At 35.6% G+C, this 22991-nt stretch overlaps 1 protein-coding gene across 3 annotated transcripts in view; it reads right to left on the reverse strand.

The window, feature by feature from the left end:
• Positions 1 to 22014, reverse strand: part of Anln (anillin, actin binding protein) — a 60767-nt gene extending 38753 nt beyond the window's left edge. For 2 of the 3 annotated variants that reach the window (XM_005319196.4, XM_040291844.2), the window contains exons 1-7: positions 21804 to 22013; positions 15357 to 15510; positions 13147 to 13458; positions 8035 to 8417; positions 6338 to 6563; positions 4088 to 4278; positions 3757 to 3864 (exon numbers count right to left, since the gene is read on the reverse strand). In XM_005319196.4, the coding sequence (XP_005319253.2) occupies positions 3757 to 3864; positions 4088 to 4278; positions 6338 to 6563; positions 8035 to 8417; positions 13147 to 13458; positions 15357 to 15510; positions 21804 to 21821 (1392 nt within the window). In that variant the 5' untranslated portion in view covers positions 21822 to 22013. Of the gene's footprint in view, positions 1 to 3756; positions 3865 to 4087; positions 4279 to 6337; positions 6564 to 8034; positions 8418 to 13146; positions 13459 to 15356; positions 15511 to 21803 lie in introns of all 3 variants that reach the window. The other variant, XM_040291845.2, reaches the window with a different exon arrangement.
• Between the last annotated feature and the right edge of the window lie 977 nt (positions 22015 to 22991).

A 22991-nucleotide genomic window follows, 5' to 3' on the forward strand; every position in this document is an offset into this window, starting at 1 on the left:
CATCAAGATGACATCAGAAGCCACAGGGCTATCCAAACAATAAATACCTCGGCCTCTCAACTGCATGAACACTTCAACTCCAGATACTTTTACTATTGCTCTAACGCCATCACCTGAAATCTATTTGTGCTTCTCTGAAATCCCAAACCCAAATATCTCACCATAATCACATCTCCAACCTCTCTAGTTCTCTTGCTTAGGAATTATAAGATCCCATTCTTTGGTGTCATAGATAACTCTGGTTATTTGATGCTTTTCTTCCTTTCATCTCTACCTAATTTCTTATACCTTCATCCAGGATAGATCTAATGACCCTTCATTGAAACTATTATCCTACCAGTATATTCAATTTCCTTAACTTAAGCATACTTCCATTCCTCTTGTCTGATAATATCCCAATCCTGGAACAACCCAACTTCTCTAAATCTCTATCCAGGCTCTTTTGACATATCTAGAGAAAATTCATCTATGGAGTTTGGTTCCACTATAAATTTATAGTCTCAAGGTGGGCATAGTGCACATGCCTGTAATCCCAATGACTTTGGAGGCTGAGGCAGGAGGATCACAAGTTCAAAGCCAGCCAGCAACTTAGTGAGGCCCTGAGCAACTTAGCAAGACTGTTTCAAGATAATAAACAAAAAGGGTATGGATGTGATTCAGTGCTTAATCACCCTGGGTTCAATCCCTGGTAAAAAAATAAAATAAAATAATAAATTTAATTTATGTTCTCACATCACATCTAGGTCTTAGCAGTACTCCCTATTTTTCGTTTCCCTGTTAGCCCTCTTTTCCACCATCCTGTAAGTACTACACCTATTACCCTTCCTTCCTGTACTTGATCTTAGCAAAAGACTGGGAAGTGGTCACCTTCTTTTTCTTAACAATGAACAAAATAGGCACTATCATACAGATAGTCCATCAGTTTTCTGCCATCATGATCCTAAGACCATCAGTACCTGGAGTTTCACTTCTTCTTTATGTATGTATGCATGTATGTATTTTTGTAATGCTGAGGATTGAACCCAGAACCTCACACACACTAGGCAAAAACTCTACCACTGAGCTATACCCTGCAGCCCCACCCATTTCCTTTTTATCACACAAGATTGTTCAAATTGGTTCTGTTCCCATCACTGTGCTCCAAGTTCATGCATAGTCACCTCTCTCCCTTCAATCTTCTTAACTTCTCTAACTTTTTGCTTGCTACTAGGTATTTTACATTGACACAAAAATTGACTTGAGTCTCAAAAAGCCAGAAAACAAACACAAACTGTACCTTGCTTCTTCCTCCCCTCCAGCACCAACTGCCTTCTCTCTCCCCTTTAGAACCAAACTGCTAAGAACTGCCTACACTCACTGGTTCTACTCTTCACCTCCTCAGCTCTCCTCAATCCATTACTACGGCATTTTTCACCATTTTACCAAAACTGCTCCATACAACACAACAAACTTACTTCAAACCCCAGTAAATTTGATTCAACCCACACTTGACAATACTGACCATGCCTTCCCTCCCCAAGCTTTCTTTCTTCATTTGACTTTAACACTGTACTCAATTACATTTTCCTCCTATCTCTTTGCTGCTTCTTTTGTGGAAAGGAGAGCCCTGAACTCCCTATTACTATGTTCAGAATTTTATTCACATATATGTGCCACTGTCTGGGGAGGAATTTCATAGGCTTAATGGAATTATGTAGTACAAAATAGTTAAGAGCCATTGCCCTATACTCTCCAAAGAATGGGAGGAAAACCAAGAGAATATACATAATGGCAGATCTTCAAAGAAAAGATAATCAAAATGTCAAATGCCAATAGGTCAAGCCAGAAAAAAGTGGGGATTGAAAGTGATCACTGAAGATCACAAATGGGGAGGGGATAGTGTCAAGAGCCTAAGTGGAGAGACCTTAAGATAGGAGAGAAGAAAAAAATTGGAGACAGCACTCTGTGAATAGTTTGCATCCAAAGGAGGCAAAATAGTGAGGAGCATAGAGGACCTGGAGAGGTGTTGTAAGATAACAGCAGCCCATTGTACGCTGGTGGCAAGGATCAGCACATTCTTTCCTTCCTTCCTTCCAGTGCAAACTTATGGCACTCCTACTCTCTGTTTACTCCTACTCCAGACAGAAAGAACAGGAAGATAAAGGTAGAGAGAGATCTGAAAAATTGGGTACATTTGAAAAACTGCAAATACTCTGAATGACAGGGCTGAAGCACATCTCTGGAAGAGCAGGAGAAAGAGTCCACCAAGAAGTGACACATTTCAAACCAAGCTGTTCACGCATTTTTCTCATGATACTTATGGGGAGCTTCCCCAAATTTTAAGCAAAGGAATACAAGAATATTTGTCTTTAAAAAAAATTTCTCTGGGGCTGGGGATGTGGCTCAAGCGGTAGCGCGTTCGCGTGGCATGCGTGTGGCCCGGGTTCGATCCTCAGCACCACATACAAACAAAGATGTTGTGTCCGCCGAGAACTAAAAAATAAATATTAAAAAATTAAAAAAAAAATATTTCTCTGGCAGCCATGAGGAAGAAGGATTGGAGAGTAGCCAAATTAGAAACAGGGTGTCCAATACAAAGCTTATAACTGGACATATGTGTTTATGTGCATGTGCAATAAGGGCAAGCAGATGGGAAGGCACAAATAAAAAAGGGGAAGAAGCCAAAGATCTTCTAGATTTATTTTTTACATGATGAAATATAGAATAAAACAATAAGAAGACAAAGACTACCAGGAAAAAATTTTGCAAAGAATTACTAGATAATCAAGCCTAGAGTTCAGGAGTGAGATAAGCACATAACAAAGCTGAGCTCATCATTTTTGCCTTTGGCTGAATTTAGATGGGACAGGGACTTCCCTGGACAAATAAGAGGGGGAAAAGAGGTTGAGGTCAAAACTCTGGGAAGGTCACTTATTAAGCAAGAAAACTGATAAAAAAAAAAAAAAACAACAAAATCAAGCAGGTAGACCTTTCTCAAAGAATGCTGATTACATTTGTACTTGTTTGTCCCTACTATGTTTCTACTAGCTCAAAATATATTCTAACACAATACCTTGTATGTAGTAGGCATGTAAATAAAATAGAACATAGTCTACATTTAAGTCAGATTTTGTTGAAGACTGAAATTTGAAAAGAATAAAGAAAAATTGGGGGCTGGGGATGTGGCTCAGGCGGTAGCGCGCTCGTCTGGCATGCGTGCGGCCCGGGTTCGATCCCCAGCACCACATACCAACAAAGATGTTGTGTCCGCCGAGAACTAAAAAATAAAATATTAAAATTTCTCTCTCTCTCTCTCTCTCCCCTCTCTCACTCTCTCTTAAAAAAAAAAAAAAAAGAAAAATTGGGAAGGTATGTGTTAACAGAAAGAATTAAGATCATATAACTATGGTATTTTGAGAGAGGTAAATAGTCATCAATGACAAAAGTAGATTCTGGAAAACATTTTGGAACAAGCATCTCAGGAGAATTAACTATCTAAAATTGAATGGTGAAAATAATTTTTTATTTGATTTTAAGGTCATCAGTGAACATGGTAAAGTTCCCCTGAAAGAGAAAATATCGTAAGAAAAGTAAAGTTGTTATGTACATTTAAGCAGTTTATGAAAGGAAAGTGTCTAAGCGGTTTATGAAAGGAAGGTATCACACTTAATTGAACAGGAAAGTGTGTAAAAAATTTAGTTCTACAATACAGAACTACAAATTAGATACCAACACTACTTAGGTACCAAGTTCGCTTTTATCTTTTGTTTACAATACCTGCTTTGTTTCTAGTTGTTTGCTCCTCGAGTTTTCGCCTTTTTCTGCACTCCATAAATTGCCCTTGTCAAATCGGCCACGAAGACATGCTAGTTCCTTTTCACGTTCCTAAACCCATCAAAAGTAGTATTTTACACAAGAGCCAGTTCAAAAATTTTAAAGTTCACATTGCAAATAGAATAGACAAAATTTCCAATTTGCGAAACATGGCACAGAAGATCAAGATGCTATTTATCTCAGGTAAAAAGACTGGTATCAGAATTCACATCTTGATTTCTAGGTTCCATGCTGAGACCATGCAATAAAAAATGTTAAATCCAACAAGCCATACCTGCTTGAGTTGTTGTGCTAAATGGGTAGTAGATGAACATGCGTTTTGCTTAAATAATCTTTCTTGAATGGCCTTTGTATTTGGAGTGATAACGTAAGTTCTCTGGGGTGTACTATGAGAGGGACTTTCTTTGCTGTGTTCTTGACAACGCTCTCCAAAGCGTTCCAGAAAAGGCTTAATTCCTCTTCCTCCTACAGACAACATACACATTTTTGGAGGCTACTCAAAATAAGTCATAATTATAATTTCTATAGGAAAAGTTATAAATCCATTATAGTTACAATATGCTTTGATTCTATTAGGAACCTAAATTCACAAAGAAAATATTCACAGAATTACTATATAATTCTATTTAATTGCATGTTCTTAAATTAGAATTCAGTTCTTTAAAAGAGGAAAAAAAAAAACAAAAACAAAAACCAAGAATTTTGGACTTGGGATATTACTCAGTAGAACACTAGCCTAGTACAAACAAGGTCCTGGGTTCCATTCCCAGCATCACAAGAGGAAAAAAAAAAAAAAATTAAGAAGGTAGAGTAAAAGGGCAGTGAGGATTAGAAAATTCTCAAATGAAACAATAATTTAAGTGGTCAGAAGTAAACTACATATAAATTAATAAATCCCCCTTAAAAATAAGTGTCTTGACCATTATACCATAATAACCTCTAACTACTTACATTTCTAGAGTTCAATTTATTTTATATTTCTCTTACAAGTCTACTACATGAAAATCTGCAGTTCCCCCCAAACCAAAAGAAAAATTATGAATTATCCAACTCAACAAAGGGATGTCTTCATTTTACAAAGTCTTAAAACAATACTTCTTTGAAAGAGTATGTTACATTTATAGTAGGGCAAATGATGTATATGTGACCTCCTCCATCATATAAAAACAAGCTTATTTATGTCAAAGGTTAGTAAATAATTTCCTATAAATCATCAGAGTAAATATTTAGGTTTGTAGCCCACGTGACCTCTATTGCAACTATATAATTCTTCATTATAGCATGAAAGCAACCACAGGAAAATCTGTTAACAAAAGGATGTGGCATTGTTCCAAGAAAACTTTGTTTTTTTTTTTTGTTTTTTTTTTAAAGGGCAAAATTTGTCTGTTGTCATACTTTGAGGACTTCACCTGTCACTTATTACCACTTTATACCATATCTCAAACTAGAGTCCATTATGAATACAAAGAAACATCTAAATTAAATATCTCTAAGGATCTGGTAATGTGATTCTGATTACACACAGTAACTAAGAATATAAAAAGAATGCTGCTTATCTAAGCCTGAAGTTTTTAGGAAACTGGAATTAACTAGTCCTATTCCATGTGAAGATACTGCTTACAATTCCTCTTTTTGGGGAGTATGGGGCTGCTAGGGATTGAACCCAGGATTCTGTACATACTAGGCAAGCACTCTACCTTTGAGCTATCCCCTAACCCCTTATTTCTAATTTTCATTTTAGTCCATCTGGAAACTTGCTAATAATTTCTACCTACTCCATTCATTTTTCTGTCTACTTTCCCTTTAGGATAACGAGTTTCTGGGAAGATTTTATTTTTCAGATTAAAATAATCTTTCCAATGAAAAAAGAATATAGTTCAAAGTCAATACTATCACCATTTATTTGCGCCATATTGTTTAGTTGTGCATTTCTCAACCAACAATATGTGAATTGTGCCAGAAGATATATGTTTATCATAATATAATAGAGCATTTCATGAAGTATCAGTTTACTATGGTAAGAAATACAAACTTCTATTTGCATGCATTCACACACAGTACACACATATGTAAAGATAACTGAGAGTGATGTCATTTGTATGCACACTTACTTCTCTGTTAGGGTGACTTCACAATGAAGGTTGAGAAGCACTGCTCTGCACACCTGGTTACAAGAATGTTTTTTCATTTTGCCCCTAAAATGTGGTTCCCAGTTACATATGCTTTTCTGCATCCAAATTAGTTTTAAAAGTCCAAATTAATTTTAAAAGTATCTAACAGGATTATCCCAGGAAAAGCATGTTTAAACTGTTAAAATGTAACAAGACAAAAACTATGTCCAATTAATAGGCTAGTAATAAATATTCATTCAATCAATTAAAGCTCAATAAGAAGTCTTAGAATGTTTGGGCACTTGCCATGGCAAACCAACATCTTATCACTCACAATTGTAAATATTCAAAATGCTGAGAACATATCTTAAATATAGTCAGCAGCAACTTTAGATTTTTTAAAAATACATAACCTGGTGTTGTAGATTTGTCTTTAGATTGAGACTGCAGACAAATTTCTGATTTTAGTTCTTCTTTGGATGGAACTGTCTGGGATAAAGTTGGCTTCACAATTGATTTCGATACCTCTGTTTTCAGAGGACTAACAGAAGTTTTTTGAAGTAGCTCAGGATTTTGTACCTCACAATTTTTAGCACTGGTGATAGATGTAGAATATTTCACTGGGGAACAAGTAGATTTCTGAAACATGATAACACTTAAAGTAAACAATAACATTCACAATATTTATAGGTAGTCCTATAACAAAACAATTCAAATCCTACAGTAAGCTCTATATAAGATTTACGAAAAAACTTCATGACCTCTGATGGTTCAAACTGGTTTGGAAAAAAAAAAAAATCAACTTACAAAATGCTATTATTTAAATTATAATATGTAGCTTAGTCCACATATTATATTGATAGGTGACTCCCTACTTTATAATTTTTTTCATTATTGTTACTAGTATCTTCATTAAATTCTTAACTATAGTAGATAAAATTATAGTTTTAATCTGTATTTTGATTAAGCTAATCAATTCAACCAAATACAGGTTGAGTATCTCTCATCCAAAATGCTTGGGACAGAAGTGTTTCAAATTTTGGACTTTTTCATATTTTGAAATATTTGTAATGAGGAATCTTGGCAGTTGTGACCCAAGTCTGAACATACATAGCTTAATGGCAGAGTGCTTGCCTAGCCCACATGAGGCCATGAGTTCAATTCACAGGACAAAAAAAAAATCATTTAAATTTCATATACACCTAATAATTTTATATGACATTTTTAATAATTTTATGCCTAAAACAAGGTTTCTTGCCATGGAATTTTCCACTTGTGGTATCATGTCAGCCTTCAGAAAGTTTCAGAATTGGGAGCATTTCAGATTTCAGATTTTTAGATTAGGAATGCTCAACCTATATGTACCTGATGGCTAACTATAAATAAATTATTCAATATTTATGATGTAGGGAGGCACTGTGCTAAGTGCTATGCATATTAACTTTTTCAGCCCTGCTAATACCCTTTTCCCCCATTTTACATAAATAATCTGTGCAAAGCCACACTTCTAATTATTTGGGAAAACTGCGACTGAGTACAAGTCGAATTCCAAAAATTCTACACTAAAAATTCTACACTAAGATAGTGGTCAAGAACATGACACTCTGCTTCTTTCTCACTTTTTTTAATATGGTTTTTTAAAACTTTCAAGGTAATACACTTAAAGTAAAAAAGTTTCAGATATCTGAAAAGAACATACAATGAAAGTATCCCCCCAAAATAATTCTATTTAGAAATTTGCCTTCCTGGAGGCAACTATAGCCACTAATTTATTATGTCTTTTAGAAATAGTCAATATCATCTAATTATTTGTATCTATATAGCATTCTAATGGAGGAATTAATTTTTAGAGCTTACCTTCCCTTTGGTGACCAAGAGGCTCTGTCATATACTTTGGATCTGCATTAACTAGTGTAATTTCAGTTGCAAAATGCTAATTTATCTTGGAATAGATTACCAAACTTATGATTTTCACTTTCTGTAAAACTAACATTCTAAAAAATATATAAATCATCATGCATATACTATAAAATAAATACCTACATTTATATATTATGATTACTAGTCATAACAAAAAAGATTTTTAAAGACCAAAATGGTATTAACTCACCAAAGAGCTGGAAATTGAGGCTGTAGCCAAAGACTCATCAGCAGCACTAGAGGATGGGGCTTTATTCAAAGAGGCATCCCCATCGCTTTGGGAACAGCATGTAGCTTCCTGCTTAACACTGCTGCTATTGATCCTAGCAGATGCTTCACTTGCAGAGGAAAATTTGGACAAACAAGCAGTACCAGGCTGTTCTTGTACACTGTTTTGCTTTGCAGATGAGTAACTTACATCATCTTCCCAGGAGCAAATCGTTGCAGCAAGATTGGCCAGACGGCCCCTTCTCCCAAGTGGGGTTGCTGAAGTATCTGAAAGGGGTGGTCTGGGAGGCGAGGCTGCCTTTTCCTCAGATGGCAATGATAAGAGTGAGCTTTCAGGTATATCATCTGAAGATATTTTCAAAAAAAGTTAAAACCATGTTTAAGAGTTATACTCATGTATAATAACAGGATCATTCCACACAGAATTTTTAAATGAGATTAATAGGTTTAAGAACCAGTGAAAGCTTTGTATGCATAAAATACCAAGCTACTTAAATTTAACAATAGTTCTTCAAATCAAATGATATCTAATCTAAATTTAAAAAGAAAACACTGTTTAACACCAACTTTTTTCAATTTATTGATCTATTACAGATGCTAATATACCATCTATTTAGGTTATATTTTTGAAATTAATTAACGATATTATAACACCACACAATTTAAGATTAAATATCCCACAGGAACTTTTTGTTTTAAAAATAAATTAGTCCAGTGCCCTACAACAGAATTTTCTGACAATGAAGTTCTGTATCTATGCTCTTCAATACAGTATCCCTACTCACTCGTAGCCAATAAGTACTTGAATTCAGAAACTAAATTTTACTTTAAATAATTTAAATATAAATAGTTATATACCTAAAGGCTACTATTTGGATAGCACAGAGTTAAAACAAACCAAATGTTTTCCTATAGTTAGTTCATTTGGAGATAAATCCCAAGTAGTGATGATTTAACTGATGAAGGATTTAGACCTATATGCATACAGAGTATGTACCCAGGAAGGCCAAAGGTCATGCACTTCCTATTCCACAAATTCAATCAAAGAAAGAGGTACCCCTCTTTCTGTTTAAGGCTTCTACCCCTGCTTGCAATTCAATTCTTCTCCCTCCAAAACCTTCTAAGGGATCTTGCTCCAAACAACCCTCTTCCTCTCTACAAACTTTTTTCTCTGAATATTAAATATACTCAAGTTTCTTTCATCTTAAAAATTAGTATCTTCTTATCAACATCCACACTCTTAATTCCACTGTTAGGTATAATTACAACGTACCTATAAAAATTTTTAAATAAAAATTTAAAAACCATTTGTGTTCTTTAGCTACTATCTTCTTCCCTGTGCAATATTCAGTCACCATTAAAATCACCTGCCTACACCACTGCCCTGAAGTTGGTTTTGCTACTGAAACTATATGCCAGTACACACTAGCATTGTATTCTTGACATTTCTAAAACATATCACTGGTATTATGTTATGGAATTATGAAATGGAATGTCTTTTTCATTTAAGACATCATCTCAGCTGGGCACGGTGGCAATCACATGTAATCCCAGTGGCTCAGGAGACTAAGGCAAGAGGATCATGAGTTCAAAGCCAGCTTCAGCAAAAGTGAGGTGCTAAGCAACTCAGTGAGACCCCATCTCAAAATAAAATACAAAATAGGACTGGGGATGTAGATCAATGGTCGAGAGCCTCTGAATTCAATCTCCAGTAACTATCCCCACCCCCAAAAAAAGACATCATCTCTATGAGCTTTCTGTCTCCATAGCCTATCCATCATTGTCTTCCAACTGCCAGTTACCTCCATTTGGCTTTCCCACAGGCATCTCAAATAACATATCTAAAGTAGAAATCACCCCCAGTAAAATCCCCTTCCTCTCAGCAAATGACCTCACCAACTGCTCAGTCATTGAGACCAGAAATATCACCTCTCCTCCATCTAGTCATTAATTCTTATAGATTTTACCTCCTAATCTCTCAAATCCACTTTCTCCTTTTCACTTCCATGAGCCTTCAACATTATACACCTAGATTATGGTATTAGCTTTCTAACTCAACTTCCTGCTTTAAATCTCTGCCCTGCCCAATCTCTTCTCAATTTTGATACCAGAGTATCAAAAAAAAAGTATCTTTCTAAAACACCTGCCTGCTTTAAACTCTACTGGTACTCACCACCCCATCACCTCTAGTTAAACCCAACCAGGATCCTACTGCCTTTTTCAAATTTATCATTTGCTTTTCTACCACAGGAGTTGTGTACCACACACCAGCTCTTTACACAAAGTATATTCATACTATTTACTTCTGTGCTTTTTATATATTATTTTTTCCGCCTATATTATCTTATCTAAAACCAGCTGTCCTTCAAAGTCTGTTTACCAGCCTTTGATTCCTCCAGAAAAGGTTCCCTGACTACACTTTCCCTGATACCCTTTTACATACTTCTGTCATTTTCCTTAGAGTAAGCACTGCCTTTAAGCAGATGACAGTTTTATTATTGTTTTAGAAATGGACTTAATATATCTCTGGTTCTTCTAATTAATCTCTATCAGAAAGGCTTCAGATAAATTACATTTTAGTATAAATCCTCAAATATTAACTGATTTATACCCACAGTCTTGTTTAGAATTTAATAAACTGTTTATTACAAATACTTGAGTCACAATTTTCATTTATTTTTTGGGGGAATATCAGGGATTGAATTCAGGGCACTCTCAACCACTGAGCCACATCCCTATTTTTATATATATATTTTAGAGACACAGTCTCACTGATTTGCTTAGTGCCTCCCCATTGCTGAGGCTGGCTTTAAACTAGCAATCCTCCTGTCATTTCTTAAAAATCAGAGAAGATCTGATGCCTTAATGAGATTTACTGTCAAGACTGAGCTAGGCATTTGCTAATATTTGCTTTCAAAATGTTCAAAAAAATCACTTATGCTCTCAAATTTATAGGACCCTGCTTTTTAATATTTTTTTTAGTTGTAGCTGGACACAATACCTTTATTTTATTGTTATGTGGTGTTATATATTGTTATATATTATGATTACTAGCTCTACTGCTGAGCCACAACCTCAGCCCCTCATTGTTTTTTGACCAAGTATAAAACTACAACCTTTTGCTGTTGTTATTTTTTCTTTAATTAAGAAAAATATACACTTTGCTACCCATGAATATTTCCAATAAAACAATAATGGAATGTTATCTGTTCAGGCACATTTACTCATTAAACTCCTCAAGCTTTATAAAGAAACATGCTTATTAACCTCACCCACTGTCAAAATTAATAGGTAGATGACACCATAAACTATGTGAACTCTGTTATGTGCCCAAAAAGCATCAGGGAGGTGAAAGCAATTGAAAATAGGAGCATTAGGGCCAAATCTTTGGAGATTGAATTTTAACTTGCCAACCATGGCCATGGTTCTTGGCCTCTCTGAACCTGGTTTTCTCTTCTATAAAATAAAGATAATAGTAGTTATATATCTAATAAGATTGTTTTAAGAATTACATACTATTAGAACAAAAAATGTTTACAATATATTTAAAAATATATTTATAATGCCTATCACATTAATGTCATAGCTGTTCTTAAGATTAAGATCATCACTGCCAGAACAGTAGTTGTAAAGTACCATCCAAAAATTATCAATATTCCAGTTAAAAGAATTCATTGTAATGGAAAAATGCCCAAAATATATGTAGTCCATCCATTTTTTCAGATCACTTGATCTAATTCTGGCTATATATCATAATTAAAGAACTTTTAAAAAAATAAAAAAGTATACCTAGAATTCTACCACACTTTTAAGATTTTAATCCAACAGTCTAAGTGATTCTGAGACACGTGGACCAGCTTGAGAACCACAACATGAAGTATGCTTCCTTAGATAAGAAAGCACTGAGTAGTCTACCCAGATGATTCTATTTACCAGCACAGTGCTATTATCTAATACTATGCTTTCAATTTACAACGAACTATGTATCTGCACACAACCTCTCCCAGAACTGAGCTATTCCTGCACTAGCTACCTACCTGCACAGAGCTGTTTACCAGCACTTAAGCTGTCTACCTGCTTCTACCTGTACTCAGCAGTCTACCTGTACTATGCTGGCTCACAGCTAAACTGTTTGGAGCCAGGACATCTTCCTACCTTGAGAAGTTTTATTGGTTTACTTTAGGTATATCTTTACAAAGATGACACAAAGTTGTCTTTGAGGACACATGGGAAAAAGTTCTTCATGTGTTATGGCCAAAGAAGGTTCTGCTTTTTGTTTATAAACATTTGGTCACTGATAGTGTTTTACCTCTTTGCATTGGCTGCCAGCAAAAGGAGAACCTTAGGGCCTGTATGTAGTAAACTAACTTCATCTTTCACTTCTATGTTCTTCCTTTTCATATTTTCTGTCAACCCTGATTTCCTTTTTTTCTTGTTACAATACAAGTATTTTCATAAGTCATCCCAAGCGTTTTGTTTGGAACAAGTCAGGAAACAAATAAAATTGATCACAGCTTGAATAACCCTGCTGTATAATTGTTGATTTATTTCTCAGGCATCTCATCTGATTATAGGTGCATGAAAGGCAAAAATTCCATCACTTCATCTCTTTTCTGCACTGTAGCATAAGAATTTGCTTTGCAGATGCTTAATTTTTTTTGACATTTTTCTCTCTCCTTCTAAAAAGTATTACATAGCTTGGTACTTGAAGTATATTTAATTAGTGAATCTATGAAATAAGACTTCTTAAATACAGAGCTAAGAGTTAGCACTGCTAATAATACTTAGTCTAGTTTTTTCTCTACCAGTTTCACTGCAAATAGATGGTAATTCAGTTATACGCTCAATTTCTGTGAAATAGTCCAAGAACTTCTGATCTACTTCAATAAGAACATAACCAATGTATACATATACTACAGGTATACAAACGACTTGCAAGCAAATGATACTCTTACGTATAGATTAAACAAAAGCATTTATCTATAATGTGTTCATAACTAATAAAAATTTCAAAATGCTAAGTTAAATATTATTGAAAGAGATTTATGGACCAGGCCAGCCATATAACTTCTACCTGTCATATCATTATCCCAATGTCGCCGCTGCTCTGCGAGTTTTTGCATTCGTGTTTTAACTGAGGAGCCTGAGGTTGTGTCCAATCTTGACTTCAGCCCTCTCCCCACGCCCAGCAATGATGCTGGAACAGCCACAGAATCATTGACAATAGCTGATGCTTGTGGCTGCACCTGAGGAGATACAGGACTTGGAGAACAAGGTTTTATAGTCGCTGACTCAACTGGTTGTTTATTTTCCACATCAGAAACTTCTGCTTCAGTGCTGTCAGAACAACGTTTTTTTGATGGTGATGGCTTTGTACAAGATTTCACTACATTAAAAAGAATAAATAAAAAAAGACACTCAAAAATCTGTAATTTCTTATAGTATAAAAAACTTGAAGTAGGTATTTAACATAAATGAATCATTATGTTTCTCTAATATTTCCATTGTTTTTAATTACAAGAAAAATATGAAAACTATTCAGTAACTTAGAAATATGATATGAAGGACTTTAAGTGATCATGTAATTTTGGTTTAAAATTTCTACTGAAAAGAAATTTATTCTTAAGATATAAGCATAATACTTGACATAGTTAATGGAAATAAAAAGTTCATACTTACAGTGTTCTAAGATATTAAAGATCACCATAATCTAATCATTTCATTTTTAGAGAAGATAAATCAAGCACTTCTCGAGAAATTAAATTACCCAACTAAAGTTACACAGCTTAGATAAGGGTAAAAAACAGGTTTTCTGGTTTTTGAAACAATCTTTCATGGACATTTAACTGACAAGCAAGGGTAGAAGGGCTTGTCAGTTTTAGGAGGTTTAGGAAAAGCAGGGACCGAATAAGCAAATGAATTACATGGCCAATACCAAACAAATTCTTAACATTTTACATTTTAAACTTCTATGAACACCCATAAAATAAAGTAAAAAGGCCCTAAAACAAAAAGGATGTATCTAAATATAAAGCATATTACTTCTATCCAGGAATGACTTTCAATATATCTCAGAAAAATTAATATTTTAAAAAGTAAAAATGTGAATTTCATATAAGGTGAGTTTCATTGGCTTTCTAACTTAAGTATTCTGTTCTGGCAGTGACCAAAGTACCATTATCAGGAAATGACTGCCCTCATCAACACCAACTTAATCAAACAGTCATGATACATTCTGGTCTTTGGTAACTCATTTATGGAACTAACTTCTAGGAATTCATCTAACCATTTTTTTTAAAAATGTTTCTATGTTAACATGCAACACTGCCTGAAAACATAGAATTCTGCAAGTTTATAGTAAATATTTCAATTTGAGTATCAAAATGAAGTTCCAAACACTAGTTTTCAAGTATATAGTACTCATTAGTATAAACTTGTGACACAGAAAAAAGGATCCTAGCTTGGGCCAGGTCCCTGTGTTTCTGACTGAATACCAAATAATATGTAACATATTTCCCTCCCTCTTTTCAGAATATAAAAATACATGAAAATAAATTATCCTTCTAAGGTTAGTTTCCAAAATAACTAAGATAACTAAGCCAGGCTCATAGCCTCTTCTCTGCTTTTTTTGTAACATTGTTTTTCCCTTTGTAATGATCTGTATTTTAAAGTTGTACTAAGGAAGATTATCTCTAGACTTTTATGGAAAAGTCCATACTCCAGAAAAAAATTAAAACAGCTTGCTAATGCTATCTGAGTATGCAGAATTCAGTAAAGAATTGGTTAAGATTCCAGTTGAGTTTGGAATGGGGTGCTTGTGTGTTCTACCATGTCTAGAGATTAACAATCTAAATTTCAACCTAGTCCTAAAGAATTGGTTAAGCAAACACAAGATGAAAAAAGGTTCATTAAACCTCAAGCATTTGTAAGCAGTCTGCCTTTTGCTGCCTTGTTCATATGAGACACCATCTAGAAAATGAGTGGTCAGCTACTCTGGGATTGTTGAGGTGAAAAATTCCACAGTACTCCCAGTATAAAATGTTACTCTGCTCCTTTATTTTTCTTCCCTTGGGGTTTTTAAGAATAACTGGAATTGAAGAAAACAAAGTTCAATTATTTTATTTGAAATATTTCTTAAACTCTGCTCCAGCCTAAAAGGTTTTAGGCCCTCAGAGGCATATTTGTTTCCAAAAGATCTTGATTCTTTTGCATGTATAATGAAATTCACATATTATATCTTTCAAAAAATGGAAATTTTACTTCCCCCCATGCGAAGTCTTTTACCTTCACCACCAGATAGGGGCTGCTGGTTACTTGCTTCTGAAAGTGGCTCTCGGGCTCGCTTAGCATGAGTGATAGACCTTGGTGCTGCTGTGGGCCTCTCAGCTATCTTTCTCTGAAGATTCTCTCTCCTAGCACGGGTTCGTTCAAGCAGTTTCTAAATATGTATTAGAGAATGTTAAAATACAAGGTTAGTCAAAGGTTCAAAAAATTTCAGGTATCTTCCAAAATCACCAAATGTATAACAGTTAAATATATTTCAAAGGATAATTCCAAGTCATTAAGTCAAGATTTCACTAAATGAGCACCCCAATGTCAGAATGATTACAGATTAAATATGAATATTAAGGATCAATAGAATATGTAAAGATATAACATTTTAAATCCTTTCTGCTCAAATCAAAAGATATAATCTATTTTCTCACCCTTGTGATCTGCTTTGACCAATAAAATATGGCAGAAGTGATATTCTATATGATTTCCTATCTTAGACCTCATGAAATCTTGCAGTTTCTGTTCTCCCTCCCTTAAAATACTGCCTCACATGAAAAAGCCCAGGTTAAGCCTGTTGGCAAAAACATGGTTTCCCTGACAGCAAGCATCAACCAGATCCATAAGTAAGGTTATTGTAGACTATCTAGGCCCAGATAATTTGTCAGAACACTAACAAATCCTGCATGACCCTGGGGAAGACCAGCAGAAGAACAGCCTAGCTGAGCACAATACAAACTAACCCACTGAATCATGAGATATAAACCAGCTGTGGTTTTAAGTCAACATGTTAGGCAGAATAATGGTTCTTCAAAGATGTTTATGTCCTAATCCTCTGATCTGTGAAGGTTACCTTAGAACAATAGTGACTTTGCTGATGTGATTAAGAATCTTCAGAGGAGGAGATTATCCTGGATTATTTGGATGGATCCAAATGTAATCACAATGCCCCTTACAAGACAAAAGGAGGCAGGAAAATTGGAGTCAGGAAAAATTGATAGAAAAATAGGTCAGAGTGGTGATTAGTAGCTTTGAAGTTGGAGAAAGAAGCCACAAGCCAAGAAAGGCAAGGGGTCTCTAGAAATTACAAAAAGCAAGTAAATGGAATTTTCTCTAGAGCCTCCAGAACAAATGAAATCTTGGCCCCAAACACTTGATTTAAACTCAGTAAAATCCATTTCAGACTGTGATCTACAGAATTGAAACACAATAAATGTGTCATTTTAAGCCGTCAAATTTGTGGTACTGTGTTATAGCAGCAAAACTAATACAGTCACTAAGATAGAAAATCTTGGCAAGCAGCAAGAGATAGCTGACATATTAGTCCTTTCATAAGACAATTCCTAAGAGACAGGAAAAACAATACAATCTTATGTTTTATTTAATTAAACATCAACATATTATAAAATAGTTTTAAGTTCAAATGTTAGTCATCCTGTGAACTTGTAAATACTCTTTTCTTGCTTTGAATTACCTGATGTTTTTATCTGAATCAGTGTGATGTAAAACAATTTATTCTCTTTCAAATGGACACAACTAAAGAAGAGATGCAGATTCTTACAGCCTGCACAAACAGACATAGCAGCAGTTAGTGCAAGCTGGAAAATTAAATCTTTTTAATTCCTTAATTAAAACAGAATAACAATTTTTAAGAAATCCTCTGAGCATGCAAAAGGAGGGAGAGCTGTTTTGGGAAGAAGGCACAATTCTCTACTCTTCTTAGGAATGATTCTCATTTAAAATCAATTGAAAGAAGTGACACTAATCAAAATATGTCACTGAAAGCCATTTATTAGCCAAATGCCTTCCAAAACATAAGACCTTTACCGTCTAAATAAAAGTCTCCTTGATAAACATAAAAGTGATCATAATGTTACACAAATTCATAAATGTCTAATAGTTTTCAAGATAAAATATGTCACTCTGTAGACACAAAACTAGCCTATTTATTCCAAGATGTGTCCATATTCCATTTTCATCAGTTAGAATACTTATGAGTCAGTACAGCTTCAGTTACCATGAGGAATGGGTCACAACAAAAGAATGTGGTTTTGCATTCAAACACACACAAGCGCTCTATTGTTTGCATTACATTCAAAATTCCCAGATTTAAAAAAAAAAATTATAGCAGATAAGGAAAAAAAAATCCCTAAGCTATAAAATAAAGCTAGTAAACCCCAAAGTTTATTAATTTAAAAGAAATTGTATATCTAAAGTACATAAACTAAACTGCTCAATAAAGTATAGGTAGCCCTTCATCATAATATTGTATCAAGAATTTAAAGATTATGAGGCTGGAGTTGGGGCTCAGTGATAGAGCACTCGCCTAGCACCGGCGAGGCACTGGGTTCTATCCTCAGTATCACATAAAAATAAATAAATAAAGTAAAGGTATTGTGTCCAATTACAACTTATATATATATATACATAAAATAATTTAAATATTCTTTAAACATAATATTCTCAAAAAGTAGAGGAATTTTTAAAAACACACTGCAATAACTAACATAATTTGGAAATAAGATTTTCCTCATGAATGAATCTCGGATAACAGAAACTTTTTTTATCCCTAAATTTCTAACTTAAATTTTTCTAGAAGATATCACTGATTTCCCTCCCTTCTTAAACAGAGTAGACTCAATATAAATTAACTTCTTATTATTTTCAATGTGCTCTAGCAGATTTTCTCCTAGGCCAACACAGAGACTTTCATTTAATTCTGGAAAACAGAAAATCTTCTTTCAAAATGGTAGCAGTATTTTGTTTGTTTGTTTATACTAATCCATGCATGCATAGAAAAATATAAAGTATCTCACGATAAATGATAATCTTTACAAAGTATTTTATTTATTTATTTCTAAGAGATAGGGGCTTCCTATATTGCCCACGTGGGCCCCTAACTCCTGGACTCCGGTTTTCCTGCCTCAGCCTCTTGGGTAACTGAGACTATAGGCACACACTACCATGCTTGGCCAAATAATTTTAATTATAGCCTTTTTCTTTTTAAAGTTCCAACAAAAAAGCTGTTACTTGTCATACAAAGCTCTGGGTTTTGCTATACTTTGACCAGTTACTATTACTCTTCATCAGACTTCAAACAAAAAGGCTATATCAATATTCTCAATAGTTCACCTATGGTTTTAAATTCACCCAATAAATACAACAATCACTAACAATTATACTAAACTTAATATAATAACACTTTCAGTATCTAGCACACACTAATTCATTTCACTTTCAAAACTTTATTTGGTGGTTCTCTTTCCACTACTGTTTTTCAGATGAGAAACTGGGACACAAGTAACAGGATATGTCACACAGCTAAGTAGCAACAAAGCATACTATGTGCATGTACAAATATGTAAAAATTCCCATCAATATGTACAACTATAATGGACCAATAAAGAATGTGGAAAAACAACAACAAAGGAGCAACAGGCAGGATTCAAAATCCAGATCTGAGCCTGAGCTCTTAACCATTTTGCCATTAATTGTCTTAAGTAAATTACTTACTCTTTTTTAAGAATTTGTCAGAATTAATTTCATATCATTATTTTTTTATTAATTTCATATAATTATTTTCTTTATTTATGGTTGGTCCATGAAGAAAAACATTAGAAATATTGCCCTGTGGATCATCTAGAACTTGATTTCAAAGAAATAAGGTACAAAAATGTATGAGCACTTGAGGGCTGGGGATGGGGCTCAGTGGTAGTGTGCTGCCTAACACATGCAAGGCCCTGGGTTCGATCCTCAGCATCAAATAAAAATAAATTAAAAAATAAAGGTTTAAAAAAATATGTGTATATATAAACACCTGAAATATGAACAGTCACAGAATACTTGATATATGAAAGATTAATGCCAATTTTTCAGGTGTGACAATAACATTGTTATTATGTTTTTAAGAGTCCTTTTTCAATATTTAGTGATAAATATTGAAGTATATGTATATGAAACTATATGATATCTAGATTTGCTTCGAAATAATTTGTAAGGTAGGTGAGAGGGAGTTACAGTGAAACAAAATTGCAACAGGTGGATAACTGCAAAGAACAGATAATGAGTGAATGAAGGGTTATTATACTATTCTACTGATTTTGAAATTTTCTTCAATATAGAGGAACATTGCCAAAATGTTCTCACAGGTTTGTAAAATAATTTGCACTCGATGCCTGTCTGCTATGTTAATTCAGCAAAATGGTATTATATGTGTTTGACCCTGGGGAAAATGCCTCAGAATAGAAATAGCCTCTACCTTCATGAAGCTCAAGCTCTGGCAGGAAAGTAGTTCAACAAGTAAAGCACTGAAGAGGGCAAATGCAAGGGAGATGAATACTGTTACTGTAAAAGGTTATTCATCTCTGAAGAAGGGAGATCAAACTGAGGGCTGAAGGTCAACTCAGAATTTACCAGGCAGAAAGGGCAGGGAAAATGAGTGTGTAGGTCCAAGTGGCAGCAGGGAGAACTAATACAGAACAGTCTTGCTTCAGGAAGAGTTTAGAATGAGTCTAGCCTTTCCCATTAAGAGTTACCAAGAGGACTGGGAGTGCTTGCCTCGCATGGGTGAGGCATTGGGTTAGATCCTCAGCAGCACATAAAAATGAATAAATAAAATAAAGAGATTGTGTTCATCTACAACCAAAAAATAAAAATAAAAATAAAAACAAACAAAAAAGAGTTACCAAGAGAATGAGGCCCTAATGCCCTGGCATTCATGTAACCAGACCCCTGCTTCGATGTAGGATGGCATTGGTTATGAATCACCCTTGGGAGAACTGAGAAAGTAGTCTCTGGAATAGTTTTTTGTGTTCTGTGGTTTTAAGAAGGAACCTGTTTGAGAAAGTCACTTTATACTTACTTTCAATCCTTTCAGACAAGGAACTGTAGTTCATGTCATTGTGAAAAAATGTTATGAATGCTATTATTAAGCACCTAACAGTTGGAAGCAATTCAAATGGTTCACTCATAACCAATTAAGGAAAAGATGTCAAAACTGTTATTCCAACTGCAACTTTTCATAATACAAACTATATACATTAAACCAAACATATTTCTAAACACATTCTAAGATTATCTAAACAAGAAGTTTCTTTTAACTAAGATTTGTACTAGTTTTATTTTACTTTTAAATGAAATAAAGTCGAAATTTTCAGAAAACCTTCAAAATGCTTCTAGTTACTAAGGAGAACACACACTGTTGTTTTAAGGACTTCTAGTCTCATTATAACATATCCTTTTTTTTACTTCAATTTTAGTGACAAATATTTATTGCATGGCCAGCCCTATTCTTTAAACTAATCTTTTTAAAAATCCTGGATTTTTCTATTAGAATCTTTAAACAAACTGATATCTTGTATCCCAAGATGACTAAATATGTGAAACACAGAAAGATGGCTTTGTGAATACAAGTAAACTCTAACTGTTGAAATCTTTAGTATCTTAGCGTTAAGGAATTGTAACTACATCTCCCCAAAAAAAATGTATTACTACTTTCCATTGAATTTTTCAATTTAGTGTACAAAACGTTTTTAGGCTCACTTTGTAACAACTCAAAACATGACAGTTTGAAACTTGCACAACAGCCTCGTGAAAGAAAAAGAGGAACTGTGCTGGAATAAAAAGGGAGTGGACGAACCAGCAACCCGAAACTTCCGAATGTGTCAACGTACACTCTCAACATGAAGCTAAAACTAGAATGTCAAGAGCTATGTAATATTTTGAATAACCAATCAATCAATCAATAAATAAATAAATAAAGTTATTTATATGCTAAAAAAAAACTACAATCCCCGGTATGAAACTTTGCAAGTTAGCAGAGCAACGGAGTTGACGCTGGGAATGAGTACAAAGGTTCCAGCACCCGCTTATTTGACAGGTTTTGCTGTCGTTAACACCATCCTTAAATGCACACACCCCACCCTGTGAAACCTCATCAGCGGGCCGCGAGAACCCCGCAAACGACATCCCATTTGATTTCCCGGCAGTGGTTGCACACACACAGCTGAGTCACTGGGCACCAAACTCCACCCTACAAATGATTCCAGCCTTTTCCAGCAGGACTTGTTCCGTCAGGTCCCAAGCCTCACTCTTTGGGGAAAGGAGGGAATGGACGGGGAGGATTCCAAAGGGGTATTGCTGTAACCGGGAACGCCAGGAATTTTCTCACTGCCGTCTTTTATGAACAGAGTCAAAGTTTTACTCCCAGAGTTTCTTCTACATGGAACAAACAACAATAAACCGCTAACAAACGCACCTGAGACCCCCGGGGCAGGAAAGAGCGCACCTGAGCCCCCCGGGTCGCTGGCCCAGCCCACCCGGCACCGAACCCCACACGCTAGCTCTCACTGCGCACGCGCGCACGCACGCGCGCGTCCCACCGGTGGGCTCAAAGGTTGACAGAGGGGAGGGTGGGGGACGACAGGGGTCATGACTGGCTGCGCCCGCAAATTTTCTCACCTCGGTAAAGGGGTCCATCGCCCCAGGCTTCGCGTGTGGACTGCGAGACAATGGAAACGGTGGTTCAAATTCAGGAAAAGAAAAGTGAGTCTGGGCTCAGTGTGTCTCCTGGAGAAAACAAGGAGTCAGGCACAGGAATTCTCCCACAACCAACTCTCCTCTTCCTCAGCTCCCAGTGTCGGACTCTACCTCCTTCGGCCGTTCAAATTTGAATTTCAGCGCCCGGAGCGGCGCGCGTGCGCGCTGGTCGGGGCGGGGCGGGGCGCGGCGCATCTCTCCCCGCCCCCGGCGTTTGATCACGCGGTGCAGTGAGCAAGCCGAGGTTCCCAGGGGAGGTCTTGCTCTCAACCGCTTAGGTGGGGCTGCTCCCTCGCTTCAACTGCTTCCCGGCTTAGGCCAGGGAGTCCCCTAAGGCTCACACACCCAACCCTGTTAAACCGATCCCTTCCCACCCGGCATTCGGGCATTCCCGCCTTCCTTCATTCCTAAATAAAGGATTAAGCGCCCTCGTCTGTGAGGTCCCCGGGTTGGCCCTCTATAGCTTTCTCTCCGCTTGCCACCCCAATCCCTGCTGCAGGTTTGCCCTCGGAAGAGGCAGGTCTGGTAGGTTCTTGCACTCTTGGGTCCAGTGATAAACCCTTTCACACAGGGAAAACGAGTCTAAAATTAACGCACTGTGTTTAAGAATTGGTATGCAAAACACGTCCTACTATTTTAAATCCCATCCAACGGTACAGAATTTTCGAGTTGGGAGAATTTTGAGCAGCTCTCCAGTTCCGTCCTTACTATTATCTGAGAGTAAGGGATCCAAAGACATTAATTCGTCCAAGAGAAATGAAAATCCCATTCTCAGCTCATGAACCGCTTTTCACTCTAAATCTGTGTCTCGGATGTGTTATTTATGCAGATCTAGATATGTTGCTGCATTAGATTCACTTCTTGTGTGGCAAGTCTGTGCTAGGGTTTGTGAAGTCATTCTCGATTTGTTCATCTGAAAAGTGACTCCCACGTAGATTAGATGACTGTCCAACAACTGAACAAAACAAATTATTCATCTCAAATAAGATCTTTTAGCATATTTAATAAAGCTTTCATCCCAACACTTGGTCAGCATGACTAAAAAAAAAATACGTAAACAGTAACATCTTTAATGTGCATCTTTTTTTTATTAGTTGTTCAAAACATTAC

Source organism: Ictidomys tridecemlineatus, chromosome 2 (assembly GCF_052094955.1).
Source record: "Ictidomys tridecemlineatus isolate mIctTri1 chromosome 2, mIctTri1.hap1, whole genome shotgun sequence".
Lineage (NCBI taxonomy): Eukaryota > Metazoa > Chordata > Mammalia > Rodentia > Sciuridae > Ictidomys > Ictidomys tridecemlineatus.